The 14274-nt window shown below is 40.0% G+C and overlaps 1 protein-coding gene across 1 annotated transcript; it reads left to right on the forward strand.

The window, feature by feature from the left end:
• Positions 1 to 972: 972 nt before the first annotated feature.
• Positions 973 to 14068, forward strand: gmnc (geminin coiled-coil domain containing; the record flags this gene model as incomplete). Its single annotated transcript, XM_084020446.1, has 6 exons — positions 973 to 1076; positions 4039 to 4124; positions 5586 to 5702; positions 6451 to 6848; positions 13784 to 13808; positions 13916 to 14068. Exons 1-6 carry the CDS (start codon positions 1001 to 1003, stop codon positions 14066 to 14068), a joined length of 855 nt encoding a protein of 284 aa, XP_083876572.1. The 5' UTR covers positions 973 to 1000.
• Positions 14069 to 14274: the final 206 nt, after the last annotated feature.

Below are 14274 nucleotides of genomic sequence, written 5' to 3' on the forward strand. Positions count from 1 at the left end.
CTCCTGTTCGGATTTCTTTGGACTCATGCTTCATTCGGGATTTACGGGCAGAAAATAAAACAGTTTACGTTTGTTTGGTCCACGCGCTGCTGAACTCGGAGACTCTGCAGCGCGCGTTTACGCACAACCTCACGCGACACGTGCCGAATAAGAAAACGGAGATCTCCGGAATATTTCAGTGCATCCTCAGCGAGTTCACGTGAGTGCACGTCTCAGACATAATTCATATGACACATTATTCATGTAGCCTGCCGGCTTTGAGCAGGGTGTCTGAATCAAGTCTGGCGGGGAGCAGACAGGTGAAGGAGAAGAGCGCAGGACTTCTTCAATTATGGATTGAAAGTTCAAATCTGTATGAAGAAAACGAAGAGTTACTGCTCAACCTGCAGTTATTCGCTCATCGTTTGCACTTGAAACGTAACTGTTCAATAGAATCTACTGCATATAAATAAGATACACTGCGGCTACTAGAGTAAACGCATACTATGTTTATTATAATATTTAAATGGTCAAATAAAGCAGCGCTACGTTATGACTTAACACTATTATTATATTAAATGTATGTAAATACTGGAAGGAGAGTTCATACAGATGCATCTATTGCTGGTCGCAACAACGTTTTATATATATATTTTATACATATATATATATACAATTTCGTAAAAGCTATGGGGAAGGTACATTGGTCCAGCATACTATTTTTTTTCAGGCAACAATGTTGCACAAAGCGGGTCAGGCTGCCCATGTAGTGTAGTAACTAGCTGAATGTTTGAAAAGTAACTCAAGTGTTGATCATCACCATATCAACACACAGTCAGCTGGCACACACACACACACACACACACACACACACACACACACTCCATTCACAAACAAAATCTGCATCTCTCTCTCTGTAGGGAATCCCTCCTTCTCCTCCTCTTCCTCCTCCTCATCATCATCTCATGCTCATCGCATGCTCTAGAAATTGGACCTTGGCCCGGACATTGTCGACGTTCCCATGGAAACCCTGGCCTCTGTTTGGGTCCATGACCCCTGTGACCTCAGCAGCCTCGGAGACAAGTCATCTGTTTGGGGTGAGTCTGCTGACAGTCAACAGCCAACAATAAATATCATTACTTTAATCTGCCGTGACAAATTACTTTAATAGATATTATTCATTATTATTAAAGTACACTATAGTACAATATGAATCTGTAAAAGTCCTGCATTCAAAGTACCAACAAAAGCAACATTAAATGCACATAATGATCATAATTTATTCTATTTTTATATGAATTAATATGGAAGCAGCATTTTCATGTTATGTCGTGATTTGAGTAAAATCCTAATCCGCAGCTGTCAGATAGTACAGTACAATATTACCCTCTGAAAAGTAAAGTACAAGGACTTCAAATGTGTACTCATGTGAATGTACTTCTAAGGTCCCACCACTGCATTTAAAGCACTATGTTCATCAGAATCAGAATCAGAAACGAGTTTATTAGGAATTTGCCTTGGTCTTCAGTGTGCATAATATTTACAAATAATAAAATAAACAATAAAGCAAGTAGGTCAAAAACATCAGTCAAAGTCAAAAATAAAAATAATACAATTTCCAAAAATCGAAAATGAAATAAAAAGAGACACTCTATATACATATACATATGTACCGTAATAAGATAATATTTACAATTTTGTGCAGAATGATGCATGATTCATGTTCAGCAACGTCCTCTTTGTCTCTTCCTCTCCGAGAGACAGATGTTCAGATTGACTGTCAGCAGCAGGATAACCTAGCTTAGCATACAGACTGGAAACTTAGGGAAACAGCTAGCATGGCTGTGTCCATAACAAGTTCCCCATCGTCTAGTTGGTTTAATCTGTACTATTATAACTCATGGTTTTACAGGGGTGAAGCCTGACATCAGTGCTCAGTATGTCAGCCTCCTCCTCTCGTTACAATATGTATGAATTAGGCAACACTTTGTAAGTCATTTAGCGTGCTATAACTACGCCAGCAGTCTGTACTACAATGTGACGTAGTGTCTGAAGTGAGAAAGACTACTTCAAGTGGACAGATTAAATAAACTCTTTCAACCAGGAGACCGGAGTTCATGTACCAATTGTTGTTGAGTGATTTTTAAGTTATCAATGTTTGTGATGCGTTTTCCCGACTAACGTTGTTTACGTTACTTAGTTTACGTTACTTAGTTTACGTTACTTAGTTTACGTTTTACTTAGTTTACGTATACTTTCTTTCAGCCCGAGATGTTTCTTCTAAACCTAAACAATTTGATTTGATTACCTAAACCAAACTGCAGCCGTTTCATGGCAATGACGTGGTGTAAAATGCGCCCTTATCTCCTAAAAATGATGTTCCCACACGACTGCATTGTGAATTCTGTTTTGAGTGAAGTGGATTTTGCTCTTGACGTATCACATGTCAGACAAGTCTGCATGTGTCCTCATAGGGTGGTGGACGGGTCCAAAAACACCAGGCTTTCACCAGGAGACGGATTTTAGTGTCCCCTTAGAACCAAGTGGTTTTGTGTCCCTTTTGTTTTTTTATTGTTTTTTTTTATTTCATCATCATTTTAATTCAAACCATGATCCTTTTAATCCTTTTTTATTAAACCTAGCCAAGTAGATTTGTTGCCTAAGCCTATATATATATGTTTTACAGATGTGAAATGCTGCTGGATATCAGGTCAAATATTCCCCTTAAAAGTTTTGAGCTGAAAACTTGACAGTAGAAGAGAAAAGTATGGAGCACGGAGGTTCCCGGGACTAATGATGGATTGTTAAACCTGTTAAACGGCAAATCATCATTTTGACACTCAAAGAGATTAAAGATGTATCATGTTACCTGTGAGCTGCTGTTTGGTGAAATATTTTACCAGGCTAACTGTTTCCATCTGTTTCCAGTTTTGTGCTCAGCTCAGCAAAGTCTGTCTTGGCTGCAATAACTTTACAAGAAGCAGCAGCAGTAATATAATAATGAGTCATATTTCATGGGCAATTAAGCATACTTTGTTGTAGCCGCTGTAGTGAAAGTGTGGACAGAAGCATCCAGCTGTTGTGCATCTGGACACAGCTCTACTCTGCTGACTGAGGGATGTTTCCGCTTTCCTTTAAATGCCACATTCAGCAGAGTGGAGACTCTATGGATCTGCGGCTCATTCATCAAACAGAAGCAGAGTCCCCCCCACAACAGTTTACATTAAGATTCATCTTCTAATTTCCTCCACGTCTCCTCGCTCACAGTGTTCAATTCGTCAAACAGACGTAGTTTCTCCTCCTGCACACTTGAGCTGAAAATCTCAGGCTGCAGTTCCTCTGGTGGAAACTAGATGTTGCTGAAAAAGTACTTTAACTGATACTCGCAACAGCTAATGTCTAGTGATGAAAATAGAAGAGGTAAGATCTAGAATTAAATTTACAGCAGTTCTATATTGAGGAACTTTACTTAAATAGTTCTGCTCAATGCTCAGAATCACATTAAAACCTCAGAATACAGAAAATATTGTTTAAAGATAAGCTTATTGTGTCCTTTGAAATGCAAAAAGACTAAAACATAAACTTCAACAAACAACATAAACAATAATTTAAATGAAAACAATCGGTTACATTTTTTTAATTCAAGAGTTCAGTATTCATTCAATATGAAGCATTGCTTTTAAAATATCCAACTTCATATAAAGTAAAATCATCTCCATTCATGCACCTGCAAAATGCTGCTTACAAGCATCTGAAATGATAATAATAATAACAATAAAGTGACACACTGACACAGGTCCTTTTGTGTAATGAGAACTACCTATTTACTTTAAAGTACACATAGTGATACATCTGTACTTTGACTTAAATAACATGCTGAATGTAGACTTTTAATAAAAGATCAAATCATTTTTCAGAGGTATGGGGTGAATTGGTCTTGATTGTCTTAGGCTATTACAACCAATTATGTTCAACAAACAAGAAGTCTTTAAAGTCATGTATTTACTACATAACCAGACACAGATTACAGTTGAAAAGTAACATTTCCCTCTCTGTCAGAGTCTCAGTGTGTTTCTAACAGCTCTCCTCCTACTGGTGTGATGTGGACTGAGACCCTCTCCCCTCACCTCCAGAGAAACAAACAGGTACCAACATTTACACCATGTCAACATCTGATGTTGAGCTATCATGATTTCAGGCTGGTCTCATACACTGTTTTACCTATGAATTGTAAATAGCCTACATATCAGGGGCCAAGACAGAGGGGCGCAGTAGAAAGAATGACCACAAAAAAACCCAAAGGGCTTTCACCCAGGAGACAGTTGTTGTCCCCCAAAATCAACATAAACTTCTTTGTCACTTTGTAACTTCTGTACTTACGTAATTTTTTGACCCAAGCGATGACCTATTTGTCAAGTAGCATCAGGGGTGTATTCCAGAAAGTAGGCTCAATCAACTCTGAACCTAACCCTGAACTCTGAACCTAACCCTGAACTCTGAGTTGTCCAACTCTGAGTTTTCAGTTCCAGAACAGCTGTTCTGAATTAGTTTGATCAACTCTGAGTATGTAAACTCTGAGTTACGCGCGTGCCTGTCGACTCTACAAAGCCATCATCACTGGAGCTCCGATACTACGATTCACCATGGCAACCGGGAGAGCGTTATTAGATATTACTGAGTGTTTATGTAAAAAACAAGCTCATCCTTAGAAAGCGGACCAACGTAACTGCATCAAAGTAGAGATGGTTGGTGTGGCTGGCATTTACGGCCCGACTTCATGCATATAACTGAATGAAACAGTCGATTGATCTAAAGTTGATGAGGTTTTATTTTCAGCTTTGTGACCATTACACCACCTGGGTGACAGGGGTTCAACTCCCGTGGTGCATGAGTAAAAGTAGCAAAATGTACAAATTATCATTTTCATATAGGTGTAATCCCACAGCCACAAAAAGAACGTGGCTGCAGCTGAAAATTAAGCATAAGAATATTGCGAAGTACACTAATGGATATGGTTTTAATCATATTTCTATGCAGCTATTTCAACACATAAATGTCCTTAAACATCAATCAAAATCTTCTCCTGACGTAAAGCTGCTAGAATCACTTTTATTTCCATATCGATAAGGTTGACGAGGAAAGGACGGCACATTTTTTCATAGACATGTAGGTAGAAACTCAGGGTATGTTGAAGAAAACCTGCCACCCGAGCAGGTTAGGTTCACCTAAAGGTTGAGTTCTCTGGAAAAGAAAACTCAGAGTATCCCTCTTCTCAGGGTTAACAACCTCAGAGTTTTAGCAAAACCTGCTTTCTGGAACACACCCCTGTACTTATAACGACTTCTGTTGGTGTTAACCCAAACTACGATCTTTTCCTAAACCTAACCAAGTAGTTTTGGGGCCTGTGCAGGTGAACTGATCGCTCATGATGCTGATCATTTTTTGTAAGATGTCATAAGATCTACTTGTTTTAATACAACAATAACTAAACAAAGAATCATAATTTTATATATTTCCAGAGGAAAAGCAGTAAACGGTCATCTTGGCCAAAACAGACAAGTCTATTTCCCTAACTGGCATTAACATGTTTTTCAACATTTTTACAGCTTCAGGACACTCTGCTGCAGAGAGAAGAGGAGCTGGCTCGACTGCAGGTCGAGAACAACAAACTCAGAGAGTTCCTCAATTCTTCCTTTGTGAGAAACCTGGGGGAAAAGGCAAAGGTTCGTTCATTTCCATTGATAAAGTTGTGGGACAGATTGAGATTTCCCAACAGCTCAACTCCTAGTAGAGGTCAAAATCCTACAATGCTGGATGTTACAATTTCTATAATGCCACTGGATTTCTACTGTAACTCAAACTTTTTGTCCCAGTCGGAGGTTACCTTTGTTATGTTGATCATCAGTGTAATTTATTCAATCTCTCCAGAGATTGAATAAACTGAGTCGTACTAACCTTGAGCAGTGAACCTGACGTGTTCCGTCAGTGAATTGTGTTCAGACCAAACACAAAGCCAGTTTTTCATGTGGCACAATTGCGTGCAGAGTCAATACAAAGACGCAGCAAGGTGCCAATAGAAGTATGACATGACTCAAATGAAGCAGAATTCATGCATTTGTGTGAGTTGAACTTTACTTGCACAGGTAGTTTTCTTTTGGTCAATTTGAAAATCTTTCACTAGGCAGACAACTTGCAAGATGTTCAGATGTTGCCACATGACAATAACAGACATTTGAAAACTTAGATGTACATATTAACATTATCAAAATTGTAAAAAATTCAGATCTCTGGAGGTTGATTTTAGTCAAAGTTAACTGAAAGTCAAGCATCAGTCCGCAATGTGTTTGCCAATACAAATTGACAGAAAGGTTTCTGTCCAGCTCACAGCTTGTCTTATGAACATAATGAGACAGTTCTACAAAACCAGAATGGTATATATGCTATCTTACTCCGTCCTTGTTCCCCACATAGAAACTAACTAGTGATGGGAGGAGGAAGCTGAAGAGAAACCTGATGAACATTGATGATGGACCCTTCCAGAACAACAGTCATCAGCCCCTAACCTCCCAGCAGGTCAGCAAGAGAGTCTGCCGGAATCTCACTGCTGAGTTCTGCTCTGAGTCCTACGAGGCATCCTCCTCTTCAGAACCAAACCTGGACCTCTGGGTACTACGGACATTGGGACTGAAGGATCGAGACACCATCGACACGTCCAGCAATTCCTCGTCTGGATACAGCACAAGCAGTTTAGTTTACGATGCTGCAGTCACCTCTGAATACACTCTCAACTTCAGCCCTTCAGTCGCCACTTCCTCGCCATCTTCTGTTCACAGCTACTGCCAAAGATCGACACAGCAAACTGAATATAGGTATGGTGCTGCTGAAAGCCAGGAAGCAAACTGTGGGAATTCTGATGAATCAACTCAGAACTGCAATTCTCGGGATCAATATTGTGATTTCACTGCCACAAGACAGAATGAAGCTCCTGAAGCTGTGATCAGCACATTACCAGCCTTACGATCTCCATCGCTAACAGAAGAGCGACCCTTCACCAATGACCAGTCACTAGACCAAGCTGAGATCTGCTCCATCGTAGCCTCGAGTCAAGTCCAACCTATGAAGGGAAACCAAGCAAAACATCCTACTTACTGGTCTCCATTGAGCGGCACCCAGACACCATCACAGCACACAAACCAGTTCAGTCCACCAGGAGAAAGAGTCCCTTTCTCCCCTATCTCATCTTCAACTCCAGGCATGAAGCCACTATGGACACCTGTCCACAGTAGGAGCCCAACAAGTCCATTAGCAGGATCTCAGCCTCCTGCCACAACTCAGACGCCTCACAGCCGGACAGATTTGGCATTCAGTATGTCTCTTAGCCCGTCCAGCAGTGTCAAGACCCACAGCTTCCCCCAGGGACAAGCCTTTGTCAGAAAGGACAACGAGGGAAGGTGCAACTTCACTTGGGTTCCCACACAAGGGCCATAAGCAATTTAAAAAAAACTCCAGATTTTGGGTTGTTGAATGCAGTTCTGATGTTCATGGCTTGTTAGACTTTGTTTTGGACCCTCAAAGCAGTACTGATCACACAAGACCATGCAAGTAGCAAGTCAAAGGCCTTAAGAGACCCTCAATATACACTTCTTAGACAGATATTTCTTTAAACCGTTCTCAAAGAAGATGATACAATTTGATGGAAAGCCTTATTTATCTGTCTCTGCCTTTTGCTTCTTAAAACATAACATGATCAAACATCTCACTCATTTAAAAAAAGACCGTGTTGCACATTCCCCCCCATTGTCATTAAAAGTTTAGAAGAAAAGAGGAATGGATAAATGCATTTATGCAATTAATCCACTGCTAAACTGTAAAATGTACCAATTAATTTTCAGATTTACATCTAGAGGCAAACTGGAATACAGAAGTGTGTAGTCCATTTCCAATGTGTAACATAAAAAATTAACAAGACTGCTTAAAATGTCTACATGCTGAGGTTTATATTTAGTTTTACTGTGAAACTGCCGCCTAAAATATTAATAATGATCCTTGTGCCAGATTGTGTCCATTATTATTATTATTATTATTATTATTATTATTATTATTATTATTAATATGTTAAATACATATTTAAAACAGGAAGTATCTGCAGAAAACTGCCACAAAGCGTTAACTGCCTCCAAACAAAAGACAACTGCACTGATTTTAGCAGATTATTAGCAGAATTTGGGATTCTGGTACTAATAATGAACTACAGATTATAAATGCTACTAATTAAAATTGTAAGTGCAATTGTTAAAAGCTGCCACTGATTGTTCGGAGGAGTTGGGTGGTGTCCAGTTGAAGGATGTGTAATTTGAATGTTGTTGAATTTGTGAAAAACAGAAACGTTTTAAACCCAACTCTTCAAATACAGACACCGTATCAGGACCTGTCACTTTCTAACATCCAAAGTCAAACTATGACTACAGTCACAATAAACATATGGTTAATGTTGTGAGAGAAAAAAAACAGTTGCTTAGGTTTAGGCATCAAAACCACTTTGTTTGGAAAAAACATCATAGTTTAGAAGGTTGAAATGACCATGTCTCTAAAGTGAACATGAAGCTTTAAACACAGGACATGTGGTCTAAAAATAAAAAAAATATGTTCAAAGGGAAGCGTATTTTGTCATGGATTACATTTGCTCTTGACATATAACAAATTTGTTTTGAATCTAGGAAGTCCACGTAGGGAGGAGGTGTGGGTGGGCGCGTCAAAAAAACATAATCCAGTACATTTGTTCCCTAAAGATAACGTCATCAAACACAATCTCTTTCTAGTTACAGAAAGGGGAGTCTCATTGTGCGTTGGTATCAGAGGACGAGGGTCATGAAAGCAGCCTGTTCTCCGGAAATCCAATTTTGTCATGAGTTACGTTTGCTCTTGACCTCTCACAAATTAGTTTTCAAACATGTTTGGTGTCAATTTCAAAGTCATTTTAATACAATCCATGATGGGGTTTTTCTTTTATTACTAAATCTAACAAGTCATTTTGTTACCTAAACCTAACAACAGTTTTGGAGTGTTTTTATTTTTGTTAACCACATGTTGCAAGCTGTTTGAAACAGTTTACAACTGTCTGCATTTAGGAAGGGGGGGGAGTTTTCAGAGAAACGACATTGAGTGTGTAGTTTAGTTGTATTGGACGTAATTGCTGAGACAGGGTTGGACAAAGTGTTGGTATTTGACGGGATTGGAAGGCTGGAAGACGTCATTGTTATTGTTCTAACTGTTTTCAGGCCACCAGCTAATTGATACAAATTAGTACAGTGAGTCACAGATGCTGCAGGGAGTTTAATAATGTAAGCTAAGGGTTGTAGCTCGAAGCGTACATCTAGACAGCTCGACGACTAAACACAAAGCACTTTTAAACACAAGTAAAGCATCTTCTAAATTTGTGACCAACACCATGGAGTTTAACACTGAGTTTTATTTTACATCCATTAAACAATGTCTGCCAAGACAGGTAGCCTTACAAAAACACATGAATTTATAAGTTCACATACTAGCATATGTGGTTTTCAGGTATTTCACATGTGGACTATTAGACATATCGTTACTGTCCTGTTTTTATGAATGAATGGAAACAGTTGTGTTTTAAGCTTTGTGACAATGCATTTTTCAGATAATCCAGTGAGATTTTAAAGGGGTTAATTAGTTAAATACGGAGAAGTTTCTCAGTTCACACAGGAAATTCATACTGACAAATTCATAATTTCAAGATAATTTGCTATATCTTGATTTGTCACAATAGACATGTAGCTTTTGGAAATTTCACATCATATAATCAACATTACAGATTAACAACATTAACATAAATGTAAAGTTTATTTTTTGTTTAACTTTCCTTGAAACATCTGAAAACCTAAAAGCTAAGTCACATGGGAAATGTACAAAAGTGCACATTTCATGTGGAATTTTCTAAAAAAAAAAAAAAAAAAAACAGACTTGTGCCTTGACGTTTATATTACATGTAAAATTCTGGTTTGTGCATGTACATCTAATAAAATGTCTGAATTTATATCAATATGTGACATTTTCTTATTACTGTGACATAGTAGTTTTCAGATGTGATGTCAGAACATCTGAAGGTCTACATGTTTGCCATGTTACGATCTGTTTTTGTTGAATTTGGTGCAGAACATTGCTGCCATGAATTCTGTTGTGCTTTTAATCACTATAACAAGCAGTTTGTGTGCTTTATGTTTTCATATGAAAAGAACTGTAACTGAGTGCAAAATGTGGACTAACAGAAAAAAACTGTCTGAGTTGTCTGTTTATTTTACCAGCTCACGTTGGGTCTCAAGCAGCAACATTCTCCTACATTTCTCTTGCATTTTCTCTTAGTTAGGGTATTTATGGAATGGACCACCAGAGGAAAATGGGGGGGGGGGGGGGGGGGGGGGGTTATGTCTTAATATTCTTTGTTGAACCCAACCCAATCCCAGCGGATTCAAACCTGGGACCGCTGCAGGGACCCTCGGTACATGGGACATTAACTCTTCCACTGAACTATCAGCGCACTCATGGCATTCATTTAATCAGTCAGATCTAGTAGTGCTCTTATGATGGGGCAGTCATATTATATGACTATTGACTTACGCATTCACACAGTCAGCAAGTTTTTGCGACTCGAGCAGATGTTCATCGTACAATGTTATTGATGTGAAATATTAATAACTGACCATTTGTCACTCAATATTTGTGATGTGACATATTGAGTTGATAAATTAGCCGGGGGGGATCAGAGGTCCGGAAATACCTCTAGTGGGTCTTAAAATAAATAACATGCAGTCCCTTATCTGTTAAGAAAAAAACAATTGCCAGATGTACCAAATGTACAGCCAGATCTGCTCTGGAGCTTGACCATGTAATAAAAGGGTTCTATTAAATAACCTTAACCAATGTAAATGTGTGACTTTCCAGAGAATAAGTTCTCAATAAGTAATTGAGAACTGAACTCACTCAATATCATGCAATGTTTTTTATAGTCCTAATTAGGATCAATCGACCATTTGCTAAATTCCAGCCCTCAAAAGCGGACTAGCATGGCCCAGCTCCCACAAGGGTCGACAATACCATCTCCATTCCAACATTAGCAGAGTAGACATTAGGACATCATTAATGTTAGCACTTCTATGCTATGCTAGCTACTGAAGGTATACCTAAAAACCTGTGGAGCTCACACTAGCAAAGTACTATAACACATCATTAACTAGGTTTAGCACTTCTATCTAGAGCCACCACGATTCATCAATTAGTTGTCAACTATTAAATGAATCAACAACTATTTTGATAATCGGTTCAGTTTGAGTATTTTTTTAAGAAAGCAAGTCTCTGATTCCAGCATCTTAAATGTGAACATTTTCCGCTCAACTGAATATCATTAAGTTGTAAAGAAGACATTTGAGAATGTTGTCTTGGACTTTGGGAATCAATCATAGGCGATTACATTGTATTGACCAAACAACTAATTCATCAATTGAGATAATATTCGCAACATTATTTGTCAGTGAAAACAATCGTTAGTTGCAGCCCTACTTCCATTTTACTCAAGGTACACTGTATGTATTGGTACCAGTGAATAAAAACTGGTTTTACAGGAACATAAACCCAGTCTTAGGGAAGGCATATAAATAGCTTGGTTGGTTCGGTGCATGACTACATATACGCAGGTATACGGGGTACACCCACCTCATCAACTACCACTGCACCACTACTTAACACAATGGGCCCTAGTTTCGTGGCGCAGCGCAGGGCTGCGCAGGGTGGCGGAGCCGGCGCAATGCAAGTTTCGACCCGCGCAGCCTTGCGCACCGTCAGTTTGGCAGTTTGGTGGATCGCCTGCGCCAAGATGGGTGTGGCGGCGCAGCAGGGGGAGGCGTCACAGATTCAGCTTGGCGTAGCGGAAGTTTCGTGGCAAAAAGCCTCGCCGAGACTGCGCTGAAAGCTCGCCAGCTCCAACCTGGTCTACTTTCGGCGCAAGGCGTAAATAAAGTCCATTCATTCAATGCGAATCACAGCTGGCGGAGTGGAAGTTTGGCTGACCGGCGCGCAGTGCGCACACGTCACCGAGACCTCACAGGCAGGTTTCCACAGTTCCAGGCACATTTAAATGCAATAAATAATCACAACAAACACTATTTAATGCAACTAACTGAATCAACACGTGAATTTATATCTATATAGATTGTCCCGTCACATCTGACGTCAGATCAAAGGCGGATGGCACGCGTAATGGAAACTCAGCCTCTCGGACCAAAACATCTCCCTCTCTCTCTCCTGTTTTTTATAATATCGGCATTGTTATTATTATGATACGCGCGCACAGCGCGTGATGAGCGTGGTGGGAGCGGCGGCGCTGCTTCTGTCATCGGGTTGTCAAATGACGGAACTTGCACTGAACCTCCCCTAACGCATTAAAGGAGAGGAGAGGAGCTCATTTGATTGGTGAAGATCTGAATCGGCTGTATTAATCCCAGTCCACACCTCGTCTCCTCCTCGTCTCCCACTCACGCCTTCTTCTCCTCCCTCTTTCCCACTTGCGCCGGTGGGCGAGACGGAAGGTGTGCCTGCGCGCTGCACGAAACTTGCAAAGCCAAGGCAGACACACCCCGTCGGCGTGGCGCAGGTGCGCTGAAAGCTGACTGCGCCTGGTCTACGAAACTAGGGCCCTATGTCGTTATTGTGAAACAAAAGTTGGATAAAGTGAAGCTTAGCTAAGGGTCAACTTTCCTTAATAAACTATATCATTACAATTACTCTAAAACATACACTTATCTAACTTTGTTATATGATATCCATGCATTTTTCCAAAATTTAAAATGTATGTTTCCTTGTATTGGACAATTTGTGGACTATGCTTATCTTGGTAGGAAATCTCTCATTCACTTGTGAAATGTTTTTCCGCCTAAGAGAACAGTAAAAAAGAGAAAACATTGGTGAATCCTATAAATCAATGGGTACTAACAAAATAAGGACAAATAGGAGGACATTTGATCTTATATCACTTCCTGCACTAGGCCCAATGTCAATGTCAGGTAACTCAAAATGTTCTGAAAAAACAATATTTATTTACATTTTTCCTGAACTGCTTTGAGTACCTAAACCTGAAAATACTGCACGTATGGATTTAGTATGTCATTGATGATATTAGCTTTATTGTAGACAACATTAATTAAATGCTCTGAACTTCAATTATGCTTCATGTTCGTCATTTAGTCATCGAATGGATCAGTTTCCTTCCACCTCTGCTAGTGCATCATTATCCACACATTTCTTCTTTTTTGAAAACTTTTGAGCTGAGAGTAGAAGCTACGAGCAGGGACACTATTTTACTTGGAGATGACATCACACTATAGTTTATTACTACTGTATCGTGTATATATATATAACTAACTCCCAAATTATTTGGTCCGTGATTCCTTGAAGCAAAGCATCACTAGCTATCCCATTATATTTGTGTAAATATAAAAAGGACTGAAGAGGTAAAAGTCAAGAGAACAAGAGAATGTCTGGAAAGTAAACAGTTAGTGAGGCAGAAATAACTTTTTGGTTAACCACATTGCAGTGCCCCAGATTTGGCTTTGGTCCCCATGTTACATTTCCCTTTATTGGAGCGAAGTAGCCTCAACAGATCCAAACAGAAAGCAATGTATAGGACAGGGCAGGGTTGTCCACATACTTCTGTCATGAAAAAAACAGTATTTTCTGATTTAAGAGACTTTCTGTCTTGTTTCTTATCTTATTTTCTTCAACGCATCAGAAGTGCCACCTTCAGGGCCAACTCAGTAAATCAGGATTTGTTAAAGTTTCTTGTCAGTCTCCTCAGTCCTCAGTCAGCTCAGTTACCAGTTAAACCAGTCTGACCATTCTTCTAAGTACCCTCTATTCTCAGGAACAAAGGATCCCCGGAGACGCCTCCACCTCCACCCTGATCCGCCCCCCACAGGTAAAGATAGTGGGCTTTCTGCTCCCTGGGGCTTCCCAACCCACGGTCCTGGTCCTGCCCGGGTCCCCTGAGAGCGAGCCAGGGCCAAGGGAAAGTTGAAAGCGAACCATGTCCGTGGCGGGCCGACCAAGTGGTCTATCTCTAATGATAAGGTAAAACCGGCTGCAGATGTCCGACAGATTGGAGGATCTTTCAGGGCAGGGAGGTCCCAGAGTCTGGTAGGAATGTGAAAGGAGGGCCGCTCTGGATCACAGGCTCTGTTAGTGTCGGCCAGGGAAAGGGGTCATTAAAGAGGCCGCCGGCTG

This window comes from Eutrigla gurnardus, assembly GCF_963514095.1.
Source record: "Eutrigla gurnardus genome assembly, chromosome: 10".
NCBI lineage: Eukaryota > Metazoa > Chordata > Actinopteri > Perciformes > Triglidae > Eutrigla > Eutrigla gurnardus.